Below are 26360 nucleotides of genomic sequence, written 5' to 3'. Positions count from 1 at the left end.
CCCAGAGGTTTCTGGTTCATGTGATGCCTTCAAAGCCAATTACAGCTATTGCCAATGGAAGGAAATTTAACACAGGACATTTAAACTTCATCTTTGCCATCGAGGAGCTGATGGGCCTTGCCTGGGACGTGCTCCCTGGCCAACTGGAGCTCTCATCACTCCTCCAGAACGCTTCAAAAAACCTCTCAAAATAGAGAATTTGCAACACACTCAGCAAATTCTGGCGTGAAGAGGCTTCAATTACATCTCCCCAGGAAAAGATGACAAATATAGCAGCATTTCATTTTGCTTTTCATCACTGAGATCCTCTTAAGGACCTGGAAGTGACTAGAAATGAGTGTGAGCAGGAAGTTTTGGTGTGGCAAAAGAACGATTTTTGAAGATTTCTGTAGTTTTTGCCTCTTCCCAGAGTTGCTGGAAGGGCACACCAGGACTTTGCCAGACATCCCACTTGTTGGGATGGACATCCCACTTATTGAGTAAAGAGCAGATGGAATTTTGCAGGGGATGTGATACTTTCTGCACCTGGTCCCTTCTGGTTTGTACCCCAGGGGTGGCCCTAACACCACAGAGACGTGAAGATGGAATGAATCATTGCCTTTTTCAGCTGGATTCCTGTCGGGGGAGGGTTTTGTGGGACCCAGCATCTCTTGGGGTTACATGTGTGGGGCTTTGGCTTGTAGGGGGGGGGTCCCATTTCCAGGGCCAGCCCTTGGTGGAGGTGGCACGTGTGACCCTGAGCGGGGCTTTGCAGGTGCGTTTGAGGGGCTGGACGCCTCGGGGGGTTGCTCGTGGATGAGGCTGTGCATGTGGGGGGGGGGTTTATTTATTCCACTCGTGCCTTATTTTGGGGGGGCGGGGGGAGGGCCGTGCTTGCGCGGCCGTGGGACGCCAACCCAAAAAACTTCCCCCCCCCCCCCAGCGGGGAAAACGCGCCCGCCCGCCCAACGCTGGGGCTGCGGGCTGCGCGCCAACCGCGGGGACGGCGTGTGCGCAGGCGCAGTGCGCAGGCGGGGAGGGGAGGAGGGGGAGGTGGTGGTGGTGGGGGGTGTGTGTTGCCCGGATGTGGCGCATGCGCGGTGCCGCCTGGACGTGTCGGCGGAGCGCGAGCGGCCGGGGCGGCCGCCACAACAACAACAACATCAACATCCTCCTCCTCCTCCTCCTCGACACCAACGCCAACCAGCCCCCCCCGGGAAGGCGGCGGCCGGCGCAGGGCGGCCCGCTGGCCCCCCTCCCGCCCCTCTGAGCGCCCGCAGCCCCGCGGGAGGGCAGGGCGGAGGGCGGGGGGGCGGAGGCCCGGCCAGGCCCGGCCCGGCCCGGCCCGGCCCGCCAGGCCGGCTGAGGCGACCGAAGGTTCCCCCCCCGCCCCGCCAGCGCCGCAGGCCCAGGTAACATCCGCTCTCGGCTCCCGGGCCCGTCCCCCCCTCCTCCTCCTCCTCCTCCTCCTCCCGCCCGCCTTGCCTTCCCCGCCAGCCGGGCCCCCCTCCCCGCCCTGCCCTCCCCCCAGCCCCGCTTCCCCGCCTGCCCCCTCCGCCGCTCCTTCCCCGCCTCAGATCTCAGCCCTTCCCTCTCTCCGGCCCCCCCCACCCAAAAAAACCCAAACTTTTCCAAACCCCGCCGCCCTCCCGGCGAGGCTTTGCCGCCGGCCTGGCCCCGGTGCCGCTTCCCTCCGCTCTCTCCCTCCTCTCCCCCGCACGCTGGGAAGTGCCCCTGGGTGCTTCTGCCTGAAGCCGCCCCGCGCTCCCAAATCTGCCATTTTATTTGCGGTCCTGACAGAGAACGGTGCTTGTAGCTGATTTCCTCACCCAGCGCGGGGCTGCTCATGAAACGGCTCCTCATTGGAGATTAGTCCGTCTTGACTGCTACGGTTTTTGTTTGTTTGTTTGTTTGGTTTGTTGTTTTTTGTTGTGTGTTTTGTATTTTTTTTTTTTTCCCTTCACGTCCCCTTTCTGTTGGCTTTTTTTAGGGAGGTTTGTGTCTTGCTGCCTAGCTGAGCCCTTTAACCGCGGGAGGCTGGTTAATTGATGGGCTCATCTAGTTGTGGCTTCAGGTGTGTTATTATTCCCCGGAGCCCAAATTCTCCAGCTGCAAACCGATTGTTGTCAGACACACACGGTCGGGGCAGGATGGTGGTGCCTCCTCTGGGGTTCAGAACCCTGTGCTGCTGTCAACAGGCAGGAGGGATTTCAGGCTCTGGGAGAGCTGTCACCTTTTAAATCCCAAGGCTCTTGTGCTGCTTGTAGCTCGGTCGGTGCTGTAGGTAATTCCACCGAGGGTTCTTGAAACATTGCCCTATAAAACTCAAGGTATTTTCATCCCTGAGAAGCAGGCAACTAGTCCTTCTGGCCCTCCTCTTATCTTGGCCCGGTTGCTCCTGGAAGGAGTTTCTTCTCACTTTGCATTCGTCAACCTCCTTTGATTTGCTTCTTGCATAAGCATGTGTTTTTAATATTGATAGAGAAACTTTTATTTCAAAGAGCTGAAGCCTGAAGAGAAGCAGTCAGTGTTCTCTAGCTGATTAGAATTCCTTTTTTAAGTCGATGGCTCTTTACATAATGCATTCAGGCGCAGCCAGCACAATAGGCCTGGGAGTTTTGAGAGGTACCGACAGATTGAGTGGAGAACAAAGGTGCTGAGAGCAGATCCTGGGGAGGAGCAGCCTTTGCCGGGCTGTCGTTAAGGTCCTGCTGGAATTTTAGGCCTGTTAACCTTGTGAGAAAACTCTTACTTTTGCTCGGGACTGGAATTTTCCATGCTTGCTTTGCCCAGAGGTGATGATTATTTCTTTTATTTCTTTTCCCAAAACCTCGACCAAACACAGAGAGCGTTATCCCGGTGCAGATGACAATAGAGAACAGATATTATCTCCTCCACCTGTTGCTGGGGCATCGAAACCTTAGGGCCAAGTGAGAAATCACACCACTTCTGCCTGAGCAAGGCTTGACTCTTCCTTTTATTGCCTGGCGTGGCCACAATTGTTTCCTCTGTTTGTGAGGTTTGGCCAAATTACTGTTTGTCCCGTTGAAAGGAGCCTTCTGCAAGAAGATGGGGCTTGGCTTGCAGGATCTGTCATTCCACAGCCAGAATTTCCATCACCTGCTGCTTTCTGAGCATGGTCTCTCCTGCCCTTCCCAGGTTTCCATCCCCTAGGAATGCTAGGATGAGGAGGGGGATGGCTGGGTGGGACACCAAGGGGTGAGGGAGTGTGAATCTCAGTGTCTAGAGCTGTGTTGTGGAAATAGATCCAGGTGTAGAGGAGTTTCCTGCCCTTCCCACTCTCCTGGTCTCTTTCTTCTCTGGCCATACAGAAGCCTGTATTGAAAGGAGGAGATTATTTTCCAGCTGGATGCTTTCTCAACAATACAAAGTAGGGAAAGGGAACAAAAAAGAAAAATGCAACTTTCTGGGGTTTAACACCTGTGCAAATGTAGTCACATCAACAGAGTGGTGCTACCTTTTCTCATCATGTCCTGCCCCCAAGTCCTTCAAAGACAAGAGAAGGATTTGGGTGGGTTTTTTAATGTTTAGTTAGTTCCTTGATGAAAAAACCTGGAAGCTTGTGCAGCAGCAATGTTTGCTCCACTTGCAGGATCAGGCTGTTGCATTTGTCAAGTGCTTTTGGAAGTGCACAGGTGGAAGCTGAAAGGAGGGGGAGATGGTGAGAGGAGGGGGAGATGGTGAGAGCTGCACTTGGGCAGCTCCATCAGATCCGTTTCTTCCACACAGAAATGGCTGCTCCTTCTTTTTCCTCACGGGTTCAGTGTTAAGATGAAAGAGTTGCCACTCAGATTTGTCTAAAACTCTTCCCCAGTTCCTTTTATGCTGTCATGTGCCTGAAGTTTTTCTAGCTGCTGACAGGGAGATGAGCAGAATTGATACTGGTGATGCAGATACATGCACAAAAATAGTGTTCTGGGGAATGTTGGCTCTTCTTGTGCAGAACAGTGTGAGTGCAGGACCTGCTTAGGACTCTTTCTCATCCTCTTTAATGCTAATTGTTCTTATGCCTACAAACATTTTGTTCCTGTTCACCCTTTGGGCAAGTAGATAATAGTCTGATGTGCTGGAAAGTATTTGCAGTTTAATCACTTATTCATATCTTCATCAAATCACGAGCTGCCTTTTGTTTTATTGGTTTATGGATTTTTTCTTTAGCGTGTTTGTCATAAAACTTCCACCACTGCATTATTAAACAGCAAAACTCAGTAGTAATGTTTTGGTGGTTAAAAAGCCATCCAAAGTGCATGCTGCTTTTCTGACATCTTTGTGTTTGTCTAATTTTGGAGGCAACAGCTTATGCAAGAGCCTTTTTTGTCCTTTATTCCTGTGAGATGTTCTAGCAAGATGTCATTTTGCACGCTCTTCTAATTAGCCACTTTGTTAGCACTGTGCCTGTTATCAAAGCACTGGGAGTGCTCTTACTGGGAAATCCTCCTGGACCATCAGTGGCAGCTTCAAGCAAACAATCCTTATTTTTTTTGAGGTAGTTTTTTTCAAAAAATTCCCTTCATATTTGCAATCTGGCAGTATGGTTTTGGCCATTAGGGTATTTTTTGCATTGATTCGTTTCCCTCCTCACCCCAGTTGATGACCCCCCAGAACTGCAGGCTGTACCTCTTTGCCATCACACAGCACCACCAGCCTTTGTTACTGCAATATACATGGGGTTTATTTTCTATTTTACTTGAAAGCTCAGCTGAGAGGAGCTTCATTTTTTTTTCTTCTTTTGAAGACCATAGTGGTGATACTCAAGTCGTGGCTCATCACAAAGGATATTCTGCCTGCAAATCTGCTGACTTGCTGAGACCCTTCTAGTGGATAATGGCCAAGATCTCTTAAGTTTTGTAGCATCAATAGAATCACTTTGCTGTACCTGGTGAATGCCATTAGACTCACTTAGTTGCTCTGTGTTATCATCCTGAGCATCCCTGTCCATGTTTGTAACAAACACCAGCCCTTACACAGATACACCAGCACTAAAAACTCTCAGGCTGATTTATTTTCATGCATCATGGAGCACTTCTGCATAACTGCTGCTGAAAATTGGTGTTTGTGTTCTTTGGAATCCGTGTGAAGGAACCTTTGAAATGCTCTGAGGTGACAAAGGGTTGCTGTCTGATGGGTTTGCACACGAAGATAGCACATCTCTCTCTACCTCACTGTTAAAAGTTACTTCCCCAAGTGTGTCACCTGATACATAGCACCTGTAAACCTTTTTTTCCTTACATTTTAACTTTGCAGGCTGGTTGGATTCCCATCACAACTCTTTATTTCAGGCTGCTTGTGCATGTGGTTGCAAATCCATCTTGCATTCTTCATTCCCTTCTGATCTGTTCCTGTGTGCTGATGTTCCCTCCTTGGCATGTTTATTAGCCCTCCCCACCAGCATCTCTGCACCCTGAGGAACCTCTTTTCTGAGCTTTCTCTATCAAACATCTTCTCCGAGGGCCATTGCTGCCCTAACACCTGCAGGAGCTATTTGTTCCAGTTGTGCCAAGGCTGTACTATATTTTTTCACTTATTTTTGCTTTCAATACAGCACTGCCCAATTCTTACCACCTTAGCTTTTCAAGCAAAGTGTTACCTGATCACTCCTAATCACAACTACTTCTCACTTAGTTTGTCCTGCAAGCTATGAAGTCTCCCAAGAGTCTCAGGTTTGGAAAATACCTAGTTTGCTGTAGAAACTTGGTAAAATAGATGCTAAGAAAGTAACATGCAGGGACTTTTGGCCTTTTGCCCATCTCTTAAAGTAATTATCTGGTGGCATTTGGACTGTCACATTTTTAGACCGAGTTTCTTGGTGAACTTGATCCCTCTGCAGCTGTGATTGGTTTAAACCCTACTGTAAATGACCAGGGTAGGGTATCCTATCAGTGTCCTGCCTGAGCTGTTGGATTGCTGATTGCCTGGATCATATTCCTTTGGGTTCCATCCCTGACTTCCAGCTCCATCCATAACCGCCTGGTTTGTCTGCGTAAGCCCTATGATTTCCTTTTCTTGTTTTGGGGTTGATCTTTCTCCCCCAAATTGCAGAGTGTGGCTTTTGTGGGAGGAGAGGGGGAAGATAAGCAGCTTGGGAGTGTGAAAAGTGTTCCTTGAAGGTTGTGCTCAGTACATAGGGAAAAAAAAAAATAAATCAAAGTCACTTCTCAGCAAATTTTAACCTCTTTCGAGTACTGGGGATGGGAATTGGTTGGGATTTTTCAGCTGAGTTTCAAAATTTGCTTGGCTGAACAGCTAGGGCACATTGAGAAGGGAGTTTAGGTGAAGACTTCATGGTTTTTTTAGCAGTCCCTGCTCTTCTGTCTGAGCTGAGTTTCTCTAGTAGCACATCTATGACAGCAAGGAATTCAAGTCCATGTGTTTTTTCTAACCATGAAAGCAGAAAACCTTATTTTCCCCCTCCTAAACCCCTTGTACCTTCTTCAGACCCTGCCTGTGTCTCTGTCTGGGTCTGTATTCATCTGCGTGCTCTTTTGATGAAGAATTTCAAACTGAAATAAACCTCAGCAGCTTGGGTGAGGCCTTCCAAATGATCCTATCTCTTAAATACTCGTGTGCTGCCTGAAGAGTTGCTGCAAATATTTGGAAGTCATGGCTCATGCTGTTTTTGTTACCCTTGGTTTTTGGCATGGAAAAGCACTTTTTCTTAAGCCATGCTGGCTTATAATATTATATCTTGCTGGTGCAGCTGAAGAGGTACTGGCAAACAAAGTGGAATATTAATTTTCTGTTCCATAAATGCCTTGGTTATCCCTCTGGGTGACATCTCATCTGCTTTTTTTGGGCTTTGCCCCTTTTTATCTAGTTGATCTGGAGCACCTTGCTTCCACAAATGAGAATCCTCTCGTGGAGCTCTGAGCTATAACAGGAGATGCTGAACATTAAACCCAGTCTCTGTTTTCTGGTCACACCACTAAAATAACTGCAGGTTTGGGAGAATGTGGCCATTGATCTGAGAACAGTGGAAGAGTTGGAGTCTGTACAGTGCTTATTTTGCTTTCCTGCCTGTAAGATACATAGAAGTGCATGTGTGAGAGCTCAGTGAAGTTCCTTCCACACAGATAAGTCAATAATATATTTGATTTTAGTTACATGAGGTTGCATACTGTGTTTTTTTAGAATCTATTTATATTGTTCAGGTAACCATTTCTGGCAGAATTAGCCACAGCCATGAAAATGAGGCATGTGGCACCAGTGTTGCAGTTTTAATTGTAGACAGCTGCTTCATGTTTTGAATTTCACTGCCGAGGCTAAAAAGATCCATCACCCTTCAGCAAGGCAGCCCTGGGCAAGTAGGGTGTGTGGAAAAGCCATGGTCTTTGTTCAAGTCTTGGAGGAAGAGTTTCACTGAATGGTTATTTATCAGGTCTCTGAGATAGCAGCGTGTTTGCTATCGATCGTCAAAGGTGTTGTTAATTGCCTGGCAGTCTTAACTTCTTTTGTCTCTCACATTTATGTCCTCTCCAGAGGATCTTGCTCTCAGACTATGGCAGAGCACTAGTTGCTGTTGCTCATTTTGTAACATACCCATTCATACTTAGTTGTTGGAATAAATTACTTACTAGAACATAACGAGGTACTTCTCTCTAACTTTGTAACTTGTTAGCATTTGACATCAGCAGTTCCATTTTAGTTCTCCTGTCTTTTGCTTGCATCACACCATGGCAAAAGGGAGAGAAATATCTTCTTGTTCCTTGTTAGGAAAAGCCAAGAGCTTTCATACAAGCTCCATCTCCTGCTGCTGCTTTCCTCCTGTCCCCTGGCTCTTTTTTCCTGCCCCTTTCCCCCTAAAACACGCTCTTACCCGTTGCTGTTTCCATGGAATTCCTGGGTGAAGGGAAGGAAGCTCTTTGCTCCATGTGTTTAGCAGTCTGTTCCACTGCAAATTCCACTGGAGCTGTAGGGTGGGATCACCTTGGGCCAAGGGACATGCTGAGGGACGATTTCAGAGTTTCATGCTTACATCAAATAAAGGTTAAATCATGCAACCATGCTGTTGTTTAGCAGAACATCTAGCACTCCATTGCTGAGGGCATGCTGGAACCTTATCTTCAAAGGCTGTCTTCTAAAAATATCATGCATTAAGATTGCATTTTGCTTTTATTTGCACACATGAAAGTAATAGAGTAAGAAGGTGTGAAGGCACCTCTTGAATGTGTGACTCAGTCAAAGATAGGCTTGGAGGGCTGGTTGATGTGAAACTGAGTTTGTGGAACGTGCAGTCTTGGCTGCAAAATACACTGGTGCCTTGGGTGCTTCAAGAGAAATGTCACAGCTCTGGAGCCCCCAAAACTAGAAAGATGTGGACCTGTTGGAACGTGTCCAGAGGAGGCCACAAAAATGATCACAGGGCTGGAGCACCTCTCTTATGAAGACAGGCTGAGGGAGTTGGGGGTGTTCAGCCTGGAGAAGAGAAGGCTCCAGGGAGACCTTAGAGCACCTTCCAGTGCCTGAAGGGGCTCCAGGAAAGCTGGGGAGGGGCTTGGGACAAGGGCAGGGAGGGAGAGGACAAGGAGTCATGGCTTTGAACTAGAAGAGGGGAGATTGAGGTGAGACTTGAGGAGGGAATTCTTTGGTGTGAGGGTGGTGAGACCCTGGCCCAGGTTGCCCAGAGAAGCTGTGGCTGCCCCATCCCTGGCAGTGTTGAAGGGCAGGTTGGATGGGGCTTGGAGCAACCTGGGCTGGTGGGAGGTGTCCCTGCCAATGCAGGGGGGTGGGAACTAGATGATCTTTCAGGTCCCTTCCAATTCAAAACCATTCTGAATCTATGATTTATCAACACGGGCCAGGTTGGTGGCCACTGACCTTGACCCCCTTTTATTCTGGGGATGGAAATGGCAAGAATAAAGAGAGGATTTCTGCAGGGGGGACTTGAAAAGGAAGGCTCCTGGATGCCCATGCCATCACACACCAGCAGTGTGTGACAGGATTCAAAATCCTAAACAAGTGGCCTGGCTTTCAAAAGTGCTGAATAGTCAGAAGCTCCTATTGAGTGCAGTGGCAGCTGAGGGGTGACTCAACATTTCTGAAGATCATTCCACTTCAAATAAGGATTTCTTTGCTTGATCTTAGTCACCTGAAAGTCAGGGGGCACAATCCTCACTCATGGTCGTAGGGGTGTAGAAGATAGAGCTGCATATCTAATTTTAAGCATCTCCTTATTTAAAGCTCTTTTGACTAATAGCTTTATCTAGTCACTTCTTTATGATTATTTATGCATATCTATCTGAGATGCTGGTTTATATTTAAGGAAAATGATGTTCTATTCTGTTTTAGCTGGCAAGCTTTTATGGTTTTATGCAAGTGTGGGTTGCCATGGAGAATGACTGGCAGGTTAAGCTTGACTTTTCAAAGAGGCTTAGTGAGTTGAAGCACAGAAAGACCTAGAGTTGAGGGAGAAGCTTTATTAGCTAGGTAAAATGAGCTTACTCAAACTTGGAGGTAATGGTTTCTCCTTTGGGAGAAATTAGGTCCAAAAGCATCCCTATAAAAGAAGAAGACTTGAAAATGGAGCAGAGGGGAAGGATTTGTGATGTGTTTTTTCCAAGTGTCCCAAAACACGCAGTATTCTAGTTGAAACTGGAGAAAAAATGAAAGAGGGAAGACTTGGTTTCCTTATATAATTGTTATATACTGGAGTTGTGGTGCAATATTTCTTTGACCAGAAGGGAAACCATGCATTCACACTGTAATTTGTGTGATGCCTGAACTTCCTAAATTAACATCCCACTCTTATTTTTGTGCAGTGCATTTGTTTCCAATAAATAGCTACTACTACTGTACCTCTAATAACATGGAAAATTCCAGTGCAGCAGCAGGTCTTTGACTGGATGTGTTCCTCAGATCATGCGAGCAAACTGTTTTCCTTAACTATTCAAGTCAAATATATTTTATTTACATGGCTGAGAACAACAGAAGGGCTTATATTTTAAGTTCACTTGGGAAATGTCAGGGTGGTAAGATCACTTACACGTATTTGCTGCCAGGGTTTTTAAGTCAGACCTCCTAGTTGGTAGAATGGTGTTACTGGATGATGACCTGAAGCTTGAAGAACCAGAGCAGCTTCTTAACAACATTAGAGTCATTTTCTGTGAGTGCATAAAACCTGCCCTATGTTTCTGGCTAAAGCATATTAATTAGCTCATTCAGAATTGAGAGAATCGGGCCAGCTCTTCTTCTCATTTGTGAATTAAAGGGAACTTCAGAAGGACGAGGTCTGCTGGTTTGGAGAAGGATGTCTTCAGGACCAGAAACTGCTGCAGGTTCTTAACAAATCGAGTTTGAAGGCCAAATGTGTTAGGATGAACTTATTCCTTTTCTTACATTTAGTCTAATTAAGACAGTTCTGCTTGAGACAATTCAGAAGTGGGTTTTTTGGTGAATTCAGTTGATTTGTCTTGATCCAGAAGCAGCTGGATCCAAGGAAGTCAAGTCAAATGTTGGATTTTTCATATATAAAGACACACATGTTAGTGATTTCCAGAAATGTGTGTTAAGCTAATGGCCAGGTAGAGTTTTTTTTGCCTTTCTGATTAGCCAAGACAATTTAAGGTTAGTCAGAGGTCAGGACATAGCTGAACTACTTGAACAGGATGATGAAAGAAAGATGACAGCTGATTCTGGTGTGCATTCCTGCTTCTTCACTCCTCACATGTTGTTGAAATCAATGCCTTTGCTTGCCAGTCAGTGTTTTCACCTGGTTTCATCCTACCAGCATAAACCATAGGAAATCATTGTCACTGTTCTCCTTTTCCTACTTCATCTAATAATCCCTGCCTTTCTATATGTACATACTATGTGTACATGTATATAATCTTTATTTCAATACTGTTACTAGGGGAAAAAAAAATCATCTCCTATCTAAAACTGTGCAAGCAGTGTCTTAAGCATGTTTTGGCTATCGTGGGACAAGTTTTTTCATGTGCTTTTAATATCCTGCACTTAGCTTGAAAATAAAAGCAGCAAAAAAACCCACAGACTTCCTTAGAAACATGATCTGCCATTTGTTACAACCAATTCTAATGGAGCTATTTTTTCCTCCTAGGTTTTACCAAGGGACAGTACATCTAACACTTAACTTGGATCATCTCTTGTTCATCAGCTTGAGAATCATAACAGCCCCCAAAACTGACATTTGATCTGAAAAGGAAAAACCAAACAAAACAAAAAACCAAACAGTGACAAATGGACAATATGTCTATTACTAACACACCAACAAGTAATGATGCTTGTCTGAGCATTGTTCACAGCTTGATGTGCCATCGTCAAGGTGGAGAGAGTGAAACTTTTGCCAAACGCGCAATTGAAAGTTTAGTTAAAAAGCTAAAGGAGAAAAAAGATGAATTGGATTCTTTGATTACAGCTATAACCACAAATGGAGCTCATCCTAGCAAGTGTGTTACAATACAGAGAACGCTGGATGGGAGGCTTCAGGTTAGTACAAGTGAAAAAATCAGATGTTTTCCTCCTAGTGAAGCTGGAGCAGGAATGAGTGGAGCAGGATCCTAGAGTGTTGAGGAAGAGCAGATCTTCTCTTGCACCCCCTTTTTGCAGGCACGTTTGGTGGCTGCAGCTCTGGGCTGCTGCAGTACTTGCTGATTTTTTTTTTTTTTCCCCAAAGGAGCAGAAGGGGTTGGATCAGCCCTTCTAACCAAGCGTGTGTGTGTGTGTGTGTGGCAGTAAAAAGCAGGCTCACGTCACAAATTTGGCTGTTAATCCTGGTATTTTCACTAGAAGCTTCTCTTAGCTCAGTGTTGCTCAGCAGTGTGAAGAAAGGCCTGTGATCCCTTGCTGAGGTACTCCAAGGAGTCTGCACTGAGGACTTCTCTTAGCCTTACATTGTCAGTACTCAGTACCTGCACAGCTTGGCTTGGGATTTCCTTCTTCCAGGACAGATGTCATGTTTGCTGGCGTGCTTTCTGTCTACCCTAGAAGCAATTTTTGAATTTTAATTTCAAGATGGATTGATTTTTTTCAGTCTAATGGATTGGCATTTCTTCTCCTTGGAAATTCCTTACAGTGTAGCTTAGTGCCTCGTTCCTCTTCTTCTGGGGCAAAGCTCCTTCATCATCCATGGTGGGGAAGGTAACCATACATACTCCATGAAGCACAAATTCTGCTTCTGCCATTTTGGGTCCAGTATTTTTTTTCCTAAAGAATCACAGTGTTGACTTAACTGTAACAAAACCCCCATAGAAGCATGTTTTGAGTGCAGAACTTTGGGTAAACTTTACACCACCTTTATTTTTATTTTTATTCCCCTCCCCCCCCCATAATTTGATGATGGAGGGAGGTTGGGGGGTTGGTTTGTCCTCTTCCAGCTTTGCTCCTCAGGAAAACAAATGCTTTTGCTACTTTTCCCAATCCACTTTTGTGTCTGGCTTTTTAGGTGGCTGGTCGCAAGGGATTCCCTCATGTGATTTACGCTCGGCTTTGGAGGTGGCCTGATCTTCATAAAAATGAACTCAAGCATGTTAAATATTGTCAGTATGCTTTTGACTTAAAATGTGACAGTGTCTGTGTAAACCCTTACCATTATGAGCGTGTAGTATCACCTGGCATTGGTAAGTAGACCCTTGATTTCCAGTAGAACAGTGGGGATGAGATGGGGCATGTTTTCCTTTGGAGGGGAGAAACTGCAGGCCTGAATTAGAAGCACTTTAACTTTTAATGATCTTGTGATTAGTGGCTCCTCATGTGCTCTAGTCCATCTTCTTAATGGGGATGTTCTTTTAGCTTTATTCTAAATTTGAAAGAAGAGTTTGTGGCTTTTGTTTAAGCCTCTCTGTTGGCTTTGCTCACCGTTCCTATAGTTCACGTGTATCCTGGGAATACCTGAGCTTTGAGACTTGTGTTGGGGGGTGTGATATGTCAAGTCTGTAGCACCAGTCTCTAAAAGCTTATAAACTCAATGATCAAACACTGTTGAATACCTCTGTGTGTATAATCCTCCACACTCCCCCCCCTCTTTTCTTTTTCTTCTTTTTAAAGATCTCTCAGGACTGACACTACAGAGTTCTGGTAAGTAGTTCTGTTGATGATTGCATTTCTGTGGGCACAAACTGTGTTCAACTCTTCAGTTTATTCCTCTCTGTCTCCTTGGGAGGGAGTATGGGGAGCAGATGGAAGTGCATTTGTCTCACCAGTTTTGGAAAAGCAGCTGAGTAGCATCTGAGAGACAAGGATTGATAAATTCTTTACATTGAGGCTTCAGCTCAGCTTGTGGTTCTGTTCTGTTTTTCGTTGCCTGCAACTTAGAAACCCCAACAAAAAAAGGAAACCAAACACTTCACTGTTGAATGCTGCTAATTAAAAACCCCAAACACCCCAAAACCTGTGCACCTGGATGGTACACTAATTAATGGAATTGGGAATAATAGATGCTTATGATTTAATGAGTAGTTTAACAAGCAAATAATAGAAATCCTGTAATAAATATGCAGTTGAATGAAGCAGGCCCTGAAACTTGAGAGAAACTGGACAATAAATGGCCAAAGAACATGATCAAGAGAAGAGAATTTGGGTAATCCAGTGTCTTTAGCACATTATTACAAGTATTCAAGCAAAAATTACTTTAAAAAAAGAACCCCAAACAACCCAACAAACTCTTCACAAGCTGTAACTTGTGTGCTTAGCTCTCCTAATTTGCATTATTACCTGTGTCTTCTGGAAAATGGTCCTTTTGTAAGGAATCAAAGCTCACTAGGCAGCAGTTAAAAGTTTTTCCTTGTGGTGCTGCTGTTTTTGCAGCAGGAGACAGAAAATTAGTGCAGATTTTAGTGTATTTAAGGCTGCTTGAAAAATGATTATAGGGATTATTATAGTGGAAGAGTTTGACTTGAACATGCTCAACAGGACCTGTAGAAATAAATAGGACCTGTATAAATAAATAGGACCTATAGAAATAGGACCTGTATAAATAAATAAGATCTATAGAAATAGGACTTAAAGAAATAAATGGTTGTCTTGTCAATGGCAGCAATTTCCTTACACTGTGGAATATTCTGAATTGGTGACTACATTAAGTATCAAGTGTTCTGTTGTCTCTGAATGTGAATTTGATGTTTCCAGTCCATTTGGGTGGGAGTTGCTTGAAATTACTGAAGGGATGCATGAAGTTTTTAATGTGCTTTGTCCATGAATGATGTGTTTCATGGGAACTTTGTGGAGATTCTTGTATGCTAGAAACTGGTTTGTCAGCTACTGTATTAACATATGTTTAGGTGCTTGGCAAAATATATTTCCCTTTTATTAACCATGTCCAATCACACAGTGATGGACTGGAAAACAAAATGCTGTTGGGAGTCTGCAGGTGTGGGACTGAACTGCTTGTTTGGTAGCAGGAAGCAAAACAAACAGTTTCTTTCCCCTCCAGATGTGCTCCAAAAATCCCTGCTGCTGGCTTGAAGCTTTGATTTGCAATTTAGAGGAGTGCTTTAGCAATGTTTGGATAGGTTAAATCCTGGAGTAGCATTGTTATGGCTTGACAGTAGCAGTGCAATTTGTGGTTAAGTCCTGGGAGTGGGTTTGCTTGGTGTCTTCACCTCTTTGCTTCTCCACAGCTCCATCGAGCATGTTGGTGAAGGACGAATACGTTCATGACTACGAGGGGCAGCCATCCTTGTCTTCTGCTGAAGGCCATTCAGTCCAAACCATCCAGCACCCACCAAGTAACAGGGCATCTACAGAGCCTTATAGCACCCCAGCCATGTTAGCTCCCACTGAGGCTAGCACTACCAGCACCACTAATTTCCCCAACATTCCTGTGGCTTCAACAAGTAAGATCATCGGGATTGTGTACAAAAAAAAAAATGTGACAGCTCAAAGATGACCACTGAGTTTTGCCAGAGTAGATCTTGCCTTGCAACTGGGCTGCTGCCACACTGCCCTGATGAAGTGTGTGGTGATGTGATCTGGGCAGTCTTGTAAGTTTTTAACAAAAGGTTTTCACTTGCAGCATAATTAGAGTAACTTTTCCTGGTGAGCCAGTCTCTTTTCAGGGAGACTGACACTACGTGAGTGTTACAAGATTCTTTGGGATATGCCAAAGGTTCAGTGATACAATGTTAAAGCAATTGAGCACTGACAAAACATGATGGCTATTACTGGAATAATTGCTGTAGGGATGGGAGGATTTAATTATTTCATTACAACTGCAAGCAGGAGGACAAACAGATACAAGGTAACAGAATCAAGAGCTTTCCAGACAATTCTTTAGTGTTCCACAGCTGACAAAATGACTCTTCCAGTTTTAACTTGGGGATTTTTATGCTGGCCCATAGTGACAGCCTTGATTAGTATTTCCATGAGTCATTTGGAGTTTTTCTGTGCTTTTCTGTGTCCATTTGGTCCAAGTGGAAGAGTCTGGTTTGCCGAGATCAAACCTCACACTTCACTCCAGCCAGGTAGTAAAGCAGTGATGGACATGGGGTCCTGCACCCCTGACTGGGAAATGAGTGAAGTTTGGAGGAATTTTACCTCCTCTTTTGTCACTTGAATATCAAAGATGTGTGAATACAATGGGTTTCATGTGCTCAGATTGGGTTGAGGGTGGTGCATGGGATTTTGATAATGTTCTTTATTTTTAGCTGATGACTTTCTTGCTTAAACTAATGATGGTTTTGCTAAGCTGGGGTACAGTGACTTTGTCTCCAGCAGCTAAAAAAGGATAAGCAGCTTAATTGTATTGCCTTTGCACAACAGTTTATAGTCAAGAACTTTTTCTTATCAGTTCTGTAATTGTTGGAGCCAAGTAGACATGAAAAAACAACTTGCTTTTAGGTTTTAATTCAAGTTTTCAACGTGTTAAATTCTGCTAGCCAAACCAGCTTGAGAGTGCAAGTGTACTTGTGAAACTGCTGATCAGTTTAGTGTTAATGGCTGAGCTGAAGCCTTTTAAAATCCAATTCTTTTAACCTTTTCTGAAATCTCTGTAGTTTTACTTCAAAGCTTAGGCAATTCTTGAAGTATTTTTTTGAAAGAAACCAACCAACAACCAAAACAAACCAGTGACTTTTTCAGGAAGGAGTCCAGTGATATTTGCAGCTCGATTCCAGCACTGTTTTTAAAAAGAAAATACTGTTCAGTATGTTTTGGAGGACATAAATTGAAAGGATTGTCCTTCTTGGGAACAGTAGTTTAAAAATGCTGCAAATAAGCAACTTGCTGGACCTACTGTTGGCCTGTTTGGCTTCATACCAGCTCTACTCCAGCTCTGTTATTGAATAAAACCTGTGACATCTCTTTCCAACTGAAAAATGAGATGTGAACACAGCACAGATTGCAACTGATAAACAGAGTTCTCTGCATACTTGGACTCCTGAAATATTAAGGCTGTCAACATTAGCTGATGCAGAGTTTGAGTTTCCTGAGACACTGGTGGGTGGAAAAAAGACTGAAACCAGACTTGTAGGAACTGTGTATGGCAGTGCCCTTAGTTGGGTGTGTTTTCCTACCCAGTAGTGCTGAGCCTCTTCTTCATTGAAATTTTGGAACGTTCATGAATAGGTAGTGTGTTCTTTTACCAGGTCAACCTACCAGTATATTGACAGGTAGCCATAGTGATGGACTCTTACAGATTGCTTCAGGGCCTCAGCCAGGAGCTCAGCAGAATGGGTTTACAGCTCAGCCAGCCACTTACCATCACAGTGAGTATACACATACCTGCACTCTTCTTAGTTTGCTAAAAACCAGTTTCCAAATGTTGAGGAGAAATTAGAGGATTAGAAGGGGAAGATGCAGAAAAACTCCCTTTAAAACCAACCACACTTTGCTGTTCCCAGATAGCACCACAACTTGGACTGGAAGTCGGACGGCGGCCTACACACCCACCATACCTCACCACCAGAATGGCCATCTTCAGCATCACCCACCCATGCACCCTGGGCATTACTGTAAGCAGCTTGTTTTCAGCTTTTGAGATTGTTTTGTACCCTCCCTCCCTTTTTTTTTTTATTGTAGAACTCCCATTACTGTACAGGAAAGCTGGGGAGGGACTTGGGACAAGGGCTTGTATTGAGGACAAGGGGTGATGGATTAAACTGGGAGAGGGGAGATTGAGGTGAGACATGAGGAGGAAATTCTTCACTGTGAGGGTGGTGAGATCCTGGCCCAGGTTGCCCAGAGAAGCTGTGGCTGCCCCATCCCTGGCAGTGTTGAAGGGCAGGTTGGATGGGGCTTGGAGCAACCTGGGCTGGTGGGAGGTGTCCCTGCCTATGCAGGGGGCTTGGAACTGGATGATCTTGGAAGTCCCTCCCGACCCAAAAGATCACATGATTCTGTGAAATGCAAGAGCTTCATAGACTTGCCTTCTTTAAAGCAGCAGAGATTAGAAATTCAGATAGCTGGCTACCTTGATACCATCAGACACTTTACCATACCTAACAAAACTACCATTTCCTTTCTAGACCTTAGAAGGTTTGCAATCTGGTAGTAAATATTTCCTTTGCAGGAAAGGAAGTTGATTCAGAGTGTGTTATTTGAATATTTTGTTCTCTCAACACTCCAGGCTGTTTTTCTTTTCTAGAAATTCTGAAGTCATCTAAATGATGTAACAGTCTTTGGACTGTTAAGCTTTGGAAGATGAGTCTCTGTGTACACTGGCCAGTTGAAAAGAACTTTGTGAAAACAATAAAATACTTGTCAATAAAGTGGTCTTGCCACAGGCTGATTCATTGCTACATTTGGCACACAGACTTGAAAGTCTTTCTCATTTATGAAATAGCACCAAAACCTTTTGTTTGAAGGTACAGGAGATGGGAAGGAAAAAAAGAAGGGCTCATACTTTTAGTGTGTCTAACCCAGCATAGGCATGATGAGGATAGTTCAGAAAAACCCCACCCAAATTAAAGGTTTTCTACATTTTGTGGCAAAAAGCCACAACAGTTCTTGATTCACTTACACAGTACTTAACCAGATCCCCTGTTTGTAGCAGTTAGTGGAGGGGAGGGAATCTTGTGAGTTCAGGTTAAAATGACTTCTCAGCTTGTCTCTGTCCAGAACATTGTGGTTGAGCTACAATTATTAAGTTTAATTGTTTTCTTCTGTTAGGATCCCACTTCATTTGCCATCTGATTTGTCAGAAATACCAGGGTGTAAAAAATGTAGTGGTGCAGTAGATGCTCTGGAAGTGTTTCTCAGGTGCAGTAGATAGTCTGGAAATGTTGCTCAGGTGCAGTAGATACTCTGTAAATGTTTCTCAATGCATGACTCCTTCCCTAACTAACACTTGTAACTGGCTGGTGGTACCACAGGGAGCTTCTCTTGCCTGCTGCCATTTCTCACTTCAGAAAGTAGCACGTTTTGACACCTACCAACATTTTGCCTGTTTTGACATCTTGTTGCAAAAGCTGCTGCTACTTGGAATACTATGTTTAAAGTCTTGTTCTGTGCTGCCTGTGAGGGACCTAGTGAGTTTATGGAAGAGGAGAGAAGAAACTGACTCTTATCAAGGCCTTATTTACTATTTTTTTCTTTAGAAAATGGGTTTTCTAGGGCTTTTTTTTTTTTTCTCCCCCCAATCTTCAGGGAGTGTTTCTTATGGCCAAGTCCACCCCATGCTGGGCAACTCCTTCTGTGATTGATGGGATTAATGAAGTGTCATTTCAGACAGATTTACATCACATGCCTCTAGAAGATGAAGATGAGTTTCTCCTTGCCCAACTTAGGGGCAGATGAGAAGCCCCAGTCCTGTTTCTATCACATCTCCCCACTGCCTCTGCTTTCTGCTGTCACCTGGAGCTGGGTCTGGCTGAAGCAGCATGAAATCTTTCCTCCTGGGATACTAATGGAGCTTTTAGTTCTGCTCAGCTTCTGAATTTTTAGGAAACCTCTGAAAGTGGAATTCTTCTGTGGGCATTTTTCTCCCCTGTCAGATGTGGCCAATTGATTCAGGAATTACTGGGTTTTATAACACCTGGCATCCCCACAAGTCATTTCTCATAGGAAAACAAGCTAGGAAAGAACAACCTTTCTTTTTTTCCTTATGTAAAATAAATGATGTGTTTTCTTTTAAAGGGCCAGTTCACAATGAGCTTGCATTCCAGCCTCCTATATCAAACCATCCTGGTGAGTAAAATCTAACCTGTAATGCTAATATTGTGAAAGCCAATAACTTTGTTTTGAGTCTTTAGGGGTTTTTTTTATTATATCAAGTACTCTGAAATTAGTGAGACATGTTGAGAAGGGAAGGGGAAAGAAGGAGAAGAACCATTTTGTGAGAAGGATTTTTTTTCTATTTGAACCTCTGCTTTGAAACAGCAACATATTTTGAGAACTGAATTTAATTTAGATGCTTAAGTCCAAAATTGAAATCCTTAAGCCCACACTGAGCCAGTTTCCTGAGCCAGTTTCTACCCTGGAGGTGTCTGAACTCTGAATGTCCTGAACATCACAGGGTGCCTCAAGTTGTACTTTTGGCCTGCTTAGAAACATCATGGAGCTTAGGTCATTCCAGAGCCCTCTTGGATTCATAGAAATCCAGAAGTTGGGTACAGCCCTTTTTAATTTTGGTGCTGAAGCTCCTCTTTGGACCTTTGTCTTCAAGCTGGTTCCTTCCAAGAGCATTTATTAATGGTAGCAGTTAGTAGAACCAAAGTGCTCTTTTCTTCTGGCACAAACCAGCTCCACTGCAGGTGCAAGGTGGAATTTTGTTTTTAACAACATCAAAGCTTTTAACCTGCATAATTAAAGAGCCTAAAAGTTTATTTCATTTATTCATTGGCCAGTGACTAAATCAGTACCAGAAGTAAAACTGTTGCTAATTGCTGGCTGAACTTATCTCTAGCTAAGTTGTATTTCCTATTATTTAGGATGCTCCTTTTGTTTTTTCATGAGTTTTTATGTAGAGCTCTTTTTCCTGCTGTGCTTTAGGTCCTATCACCTTAGCTCTTCTCCTTCCCTCAAGTACCCCGTGCTGCTGATTTTCTTTACCCTCCCCACCAAGCTGCTCAAATGCCTCCTGTGGAAATGGGCCCTCAGAGTCAGCAAAGGCCCCCAAAATCCCCACTTACTCAAGCTTGTTCCAACTTCAGGTTTTCCTGTGTCTGAAGGGAGAAAATCTGACACTTGACAGCACACAAACTTGCAGGAGGCCTGACAAGCTGCTTGCCCCCAGGTAGCACAAAGCAGCAGAGACACAAAATCACTTTGTGCTTTGTCAGGTTTCCTCCCTTCCTGGAGTGCTGGGGTCTCAGCAGCATCCTCCAGAGGGCTGGGATTCTGTATCCTCACGTGGTTCTTTCTTCCAAATACCATCTTGCCTTTGTAGTTTTGAGAACAGTTTGAGTTAAAAAATCACCTCTTTGCTATTAAAAGATGCCATTTTGTTCTGCTCCCTTGCTTAATACTTCCTGTTCTATCCCAGGCCTGACTTTTCTTGTGTGCAGACAAAAATCAGTGTGTGATCTTTGGTGTTTTTCCCCTCATTGCCCTGCTTTCCAAATCTGGTTTGCTTTGCAGGAGGATAGAGAACAAAACTGACTTCATCTAGGATGCAGTTATACTTACCTCTTAAGCCTGTTTGAGAGTGAGTTTCTATCAGCCTAGCCCTGAGTAGAGACATATATATGACTTCTTTATGCTGAAAGAGGACAAAATCAAGCTGTAGACATAAGGTATAGGTATGCAGATGGTTTATATAATAAACTAGAGTTATAAACTGTGCAAAGACTTGTGAGATCTTATGAACTATACAAGGACTTGACAAATTTTACTTACAAACTGGCATTGATGTGGGCTCAAATACAAACAGAGTTGGTTGTAGTGTTGTATGTTTCTGTGCTAGCAGACATGTCTCTGCCTGTCTGGACTCTCTGAAGTGAATGTTCTCCCTTACTCTGAGGGACAAACAGGGCTGCAGAAAGCTGCAATGATTGTCTGGAGTGGGTTTGTGGGGTTTTTGTGCCTTCCAACCAGCTGATTACAGGCTGAGAGAGTTGGGGTGTTCAGCCTGGAGAAGAGAAGGCTCCAGGGAGACCTTAGAGCAGCTTCCAGTGCCTGAAGGGGCTCCAGGAAAGCTGGGGAGGGGCTTGGGACAAGGGCAGGGAGGGATGGGATGAGGGGGATGGATTAAAACTGGAAGAGGGAGATTGAGATGAGACATGAGGAGGAAATTCTGGAGTGTGAGGGTGGTGAGAGCCTGGCCCAGGTTGCCCAGAGAAGCTGTGGCTGCCCCATCCCTGGCAGTGTTGAAGGGCAGGTTGGATGGGGCTTGGAGCAACCTGGGCTGCTGGGAGGTGTCCCTGCCCGTGCAGGGGGGCTGGATCTAGATGATCTTCAGTTTTGCTTCCAACCCAAACCCGTGTGTGATTCAAGGATTGTCTGTGTTCCTTAGCTCCAGAATACTGGTGTTCAATTGCATATTTTGAAATGGACGTGCAAGTTGGGGAGACATTCAAGGTCCCTTCCAGCTGTCCCATTGTCACCGTTGATGGATACGTGGATCCTTCCGGAGGAGACCGGTTTTGCCTGGGCCAGCTTTCCAATGTCCACAGGACAGAAGCCATCGAGAGGGCAAGGTACCCAGCAGAGCCCAGGAGCTCCAGCTCTCTGGGAGCTTGGATCATATTTTCTTTCACCTTCAGTGTGTGTCTCCCTCTTGAAATGACAAATGGGGTGTTGCTTTTAACTGAATTAACTCCAGCAGAGGATGTTTGTCCAGGCCACTGCTGTGCTGTTCCAAACAGGAGTTGTGTGACAAGCCCTCCAGAGCTTTGCAGCAGCACGTTGCTTTCTATTGCTTCCCAAGGCTGTGCCTTCAAGGATCAGATTAGCAGTTGTCACTCATTCCCACCCTGCATGTGCTAGGCTTTTTGGGAGCAGAGGAAACCCAAGGCATCTTGCACCTTTTATTTTTCTTTTTTGGAAATGAAAAGGAGGAAAATGATTCCATGTCTACAAAGGTTGCATGGTGACAGTTGAAATGCTGGGTTGCTGTCATGAGATCCAAGTGAACATACAGCTCTGCATGAAAATGTGGCTTTGGGAGGTGTGCTGGACTGACTTTCTGTACCAGTGAGATTTGCCACTTCTGAACAGAAGTGGATGTGTTTGCTTGCCGAGCTCTGCATTGGCAGGGAGTGCTGTAGCTGCTCCTCAGTTATTGTTTCTACATTCTGTATTTCCCATTGATCTTTGCCTCTTATTGCAAATTTTTTGACTTGACAGATTTTATGTAGCTCTAGACTAACTTAATTCTAAGGTAACAACCACAATTTCAAGTTCTGGTGTGAGTGGAGTGTAAATGTAAGGTACCACAGACAACTGAGATCTGGAAAATGATGCTTTATTTAGTCAAGATGTTGTTTCTAGTACCCAGTTTGGAACTGTCCTTCTTTTTAAGGTTGCACATAGGCAAAGGGGTGCAGCTGGAGTGCAAAGGAGAAGGGGATGTGTGGGTGAGATGCCTCAGTGACCATGCAGTCTTTGTCCAGAGCTACTACCTGGATCGAGAGGCAGGACGTGCTCCAGGGGATGCTGTTCACAAGATCTACCCAAGTGCATACATCAAGGTTGGTTTCATCTTCCTAGAGGGAATTTGTGGATGAAATAGCATTCGTTTGGTTCTTGTCATGGTTAGGGCAGCTAGGAGGCACTGGAGTAAATGTAACTTTGCTCTTGACCATCCTTTAAAAAAACAAACTAAAGCTTTGCATTTGACAGGTCACTTAAGATGACTTTTGTCAGGGACTCTGAGCTGGAAATAGCATCCAGGTACTACAGCAGGAACTGATTGTCACAAACCATCTTGATAGCAGCTTTTTGCATTTTCAGCCTTACAGGTTTCAATGAACTGCTACTAAAATGCTCAGCATAGCTTCTCTGTTTCTTTCTCCAAGACAGGAAAAGTTGGCCAAGTTTGTCTAAATGCAGAAATGTCAAGGGTGTTTTCAAGTGTCTATGTGCACAAAATGATCCAGAGATCACAGTGGCATGGAAACTAATTATTTTCAGGAGCTTCTTACTTGGACGTGGCTTGAACATTCACTCAGGACAAGCCCCACTTGCACAAAATCATCCTTTCATTAGAATTAAACCACTTGCAGTTTGCAGAGAGGTTTTATTTCTTGATTAATCCTCAGGTTTGCAGGCAGGTTGTGCACTGAAGGTGGAAGGAACCCCACCAGCCTCTGTGTCTCTGAGCTTTCTAGTGTGAGAACAGAGGTCTCAGGGATTTAGTGCCAGCCCTGATCATGGAGATAGAAACTGCTACAACTTCAGGCCTGGCAGTTCTTGGTGTTTCTTTTAAACAGGCCAACACATTTCAGCAAAGCAGTGAAGAGGAATCGAGTCTGACAAGGTTAAGCACAACTTGTAGGGTTCCATTTGTATTTATAGGCCTATTCCTGGGATTTAATTAACACGTTGGGATTTTCTTAACATCCTTCAGACTTTGATCCTGCAGTCAGTTCCTTAGGAGGCACTGCACAGCTCAGCCAGGTCGTGGTGGTAACATCATGTGAGAAGAGCCTCCAAGAACCAGCTTTAATGGATTATTTCTGTTAGGAATTCAGCTAATCAGGCAGGGTTTGCTTGGAGAGTGTGTGCTGTGACTAGGGGTTGGTTTGGGAGAGAAAACAGGTTATCAGGGGTGGGAGGGGAGGAATTCTTCATTGTTTTGGCTAAGTGCACGGTTGACGGAACCACACAGACTCTGTTTGTTGTTTTAAAGGTGTTTGATTTACGCCAGTGTCACCGTCAGATGCAGCAACAAGCAGCCACTGCCCAAGCTGCTGCTGCTGCCCAAGCTGCTGCAGTAGCTGGAAACATCCCTGGACCAGGATCAGTAGGTGGAATAGCCCCAGCCATTAGTAAGTGCATTAACTGCTTGGTCTCCCTTTTATTTTTTTTCTCACCTGAGAACACTTTGCTCCAAACAATGGGGATTACTGAGCAGCAAAATCCTTGAGGAGGTTTAGGGAAACTTCATAGTGATTCTTGAGAAGAGGAAGAAGAGAATATGAGGGTGTTTTGCCTTTTTCTTTTTTTTTGGAGATATTCTGGGCTAGAGATTACCTAGTTGCTGAATTCTAAATCCTTGAAATTGTACCGAAGCCCTTTTCCAAGTGGAAATACTTCCATGTCTCTGAGTCCTTCATGTGCCATAGTGTTTTTTGGATTCCTTGCCAAATGGCTCTTTCCAGCTATCCTGGAAATTGCTGAGGGCATTTTGGGGAGATGGTTTAACTTGTCTTGATTTGAAGTTTGCCAGCTGTATTCATGCACTAAGTAATTGGAAGTGTTGAAGGGCAGGTTGGATGGGGCTTGGAGCAGCCTGGGCTGGTGGGAGGTGTCCCTGCCCATACAGAGGGGTTGGAACTTAGATGGTTTTTAAGGTCCCTTCCAACCCAAACCTGTGGGATTCTGGGATTCTATGAGATGTGACATAATTATAGCAGAGATGTAGAAAAATGGATTGGCCTTGGCTGTGGTGAGAGGGAACCTCTGCTATGAGGACAGGCTGAGAGAGTTGGGGTGTTCAGTTTGGAGAAGAGAAGGCTCCAGGGAGACCTTAGAGCACCTTCAAGTGCCTGAAGGGGCTCCAGGAAAGCTGGGGAGGGACTTGGGACAAGGGCAGGGAGGGATGGGATGAGGGGGATGGTTTAAAACTGAGAGAGAGGAGACTGAGATATTAGGAGGAAATTCTTTGGTGTGAGGGTGGTGAGAGCCTGGCCCAGGTTGCCCAGGGAAGCTGTGGCTGCCCCATCCCTGGCAGTGTTGAAGGGCAGGTTGGATGGGGCTTGGAGCAACCTGGGCTGGTGGGAGGTGTCCCTGCCCATGCAGGGGGGTTGGGACTGGATGATCTTTAAGGTCCCTTCCAACCTTCACCATTCTGTGATTCTCTGAATTGTGCTGAAGACAGAGCCAAGCAGACAGGAGTGACTGGCCAAGCAACCAGCTGAAAACCCACCCTGTGTCCATCAAGACTGACTTGAACCCTCTCCTGTTTAGGTTTGTCAGCTGCTGCTGGGATCGGTGTGGATGATCTTCGCCGCTTGTGCATCCTCAGGATGAGTTTTGTAAAAGGTTGGGGACCTGATTACCCGAGACAGAGCATCAAAGAGACCCCCTGCTGGATTGAAATCCACCTACACCGGGCCCTCCAGCTGCTAGATGAAGTACTTCACACCATGCCCATTGCAGACCCACAACCTTTAGACTGAGATCCCCCCGGGCTTTGGGAGATGGGGGAGGCTGGTGGATTGTAAAATAGAATTCTGTTTATAACCTGAAGAGATATTTTACTTTTGTTTCTTGTTTTGTTTTTTTTGTTGGTTTTTTTTCCTGCTTTAATCTTCTCCAACCAGGTTTTAAAAATGTGTTTGCCTCCTTGCTCTTAGCAGAAAGAAACTGAACAGGCAGAATTTGGATTTCAGTTCTTCTCAGAAGTGTAATGGTCAGAAATACATGGCTCAGGGCTTAAAAGTGAAAGGTAAGGGCCTCGTAGAGACTTGACAGTATTGGGTTTGTTCCCTTTTTCCTTCTCTAGCATGGCATCTTGGTGATAAGCCTCACAGGAGCCTTTTGTATGCAGAAATATATATTATATATATATTTATATCTGAAATTTTCCTTCTCATAGTTAAGAAACATTTACCTTGTAGCGACTTGAAAAATTCCAACAGATTTGTGATGTTCTTTTTTAGGGAACAACAGTTGTCTGAAGACTCCTTGATTTTTGTTGACTATCTCATGATGATTTTTAGTTTTTTCCAGGTGAAAAGGTAGAAGCTGAGGTGGAGGTTGGGAATGATTCAAAACAGCAAGGAAAAGAAGCCTGGCTTTTCCTTCCCTAGTTTTTAAAAAGAAAAGATCCTTAGCTTTTTATTTCCATAGACAAGTTTTTAAAACACTAAAGGAAAATGGATTCTTTCAGTGCTGGCACTCAGATTGAAAACAGGACATGAAAGACCCAGGCTGCAAAGTTGCCACTGAAATTGTGCAGGAAGAACCTGATGGCAGGAACATATTTTTCATACCCACTCCTGACTTGTCACCCGAGCAAAAGCTTCATGACTCTTTTTGCCCATAGCATGAGATCATGGGAGAACATGATGCCACCCAGATTTAGGATCCAGTTGGTTTTGGGGTTGGTTTTTTTTTCCTTTGGCTCTCTGTTCACCATTTCCACTCAGGGCAAGATGGCAAACTTGTTTTTATACCTCTTGGTTATTTGAAGCCCTCTGCCATCAAGGACCTGATCAATTGGCAATGACTTTGTCTAGAGAATTGATAAGTAGGAAGAAGGAAAATATTGCAGATGTATTGACTGTATGACAGATACAATATGTATGCTTTTCTCTCTAGTGACTAGTATCAATAAAAGGATGGAAACCTGGATTTTCCTAAATTTA

At 44.6% G+C, this 26360-nt stretch overlaps 1 protein-coding gene across 3 annotated transcripts; it reads left to right on the top strand.

Annotated features, from left to right (window-relative positions):
- Positions 1–1090: 1090 nt before the first annotated feature.
- On the top strand, positions 1091–26360 carry SMAD4 (SMAD family member 4). 3 transcript variants are annotated; one of them, XM_051642493.1, is made up of 12 exons: positions 1091–1391; positions 11054–11442; positions 12398–12572; positions 13000–13029; positions 14571–14786; positions 16536–16655; positions 16791–16901; positions 19024–19074; positions 21341–21524; positions 22349–22517; positions 23678–23816; positions 24958–26360. In XM_051642493.1, the coding sequence occupies exons 2-12, from the start codon at positions 11194–11196 to the stop codon at positions 25167–25169; spliced, it is 1656 nt and encodes a 551-aa protein (XP_051498453.1). In that variant the 5' UTR covers positions 1091–1391; positions 11054–11193; the 3' UTR covers positions 25170–26360. The 3 variants fall into 3 exon arrangements, with proteins under 3 accessions (XP_051498453.1, XP_051498455.1, XP_051498454.1); XM_051642495.1 differs by lacking the exon at positions 11054–11442; XM_051642494.1 differs by lacking the exon at positions 16536–16655.

The sequence above is a fragment of the Apus apus genome, chromosome Z (genome assembly GCF_020740795.1).
Source record: "Apus apus isolate bApuApu2 chromosome Z, bApuApu2.pri.cur, whole genome shotgun sequence".
NCBI lineage: Eukaryota > Metazoa > Chordata > Aves > Apodiformes > Apodidae > Apus > Apus apus.
Note: the sequence above shows the minus strand (reverse complement) of the source record. Positions and strands in the feature narration are given on the sequence as shown.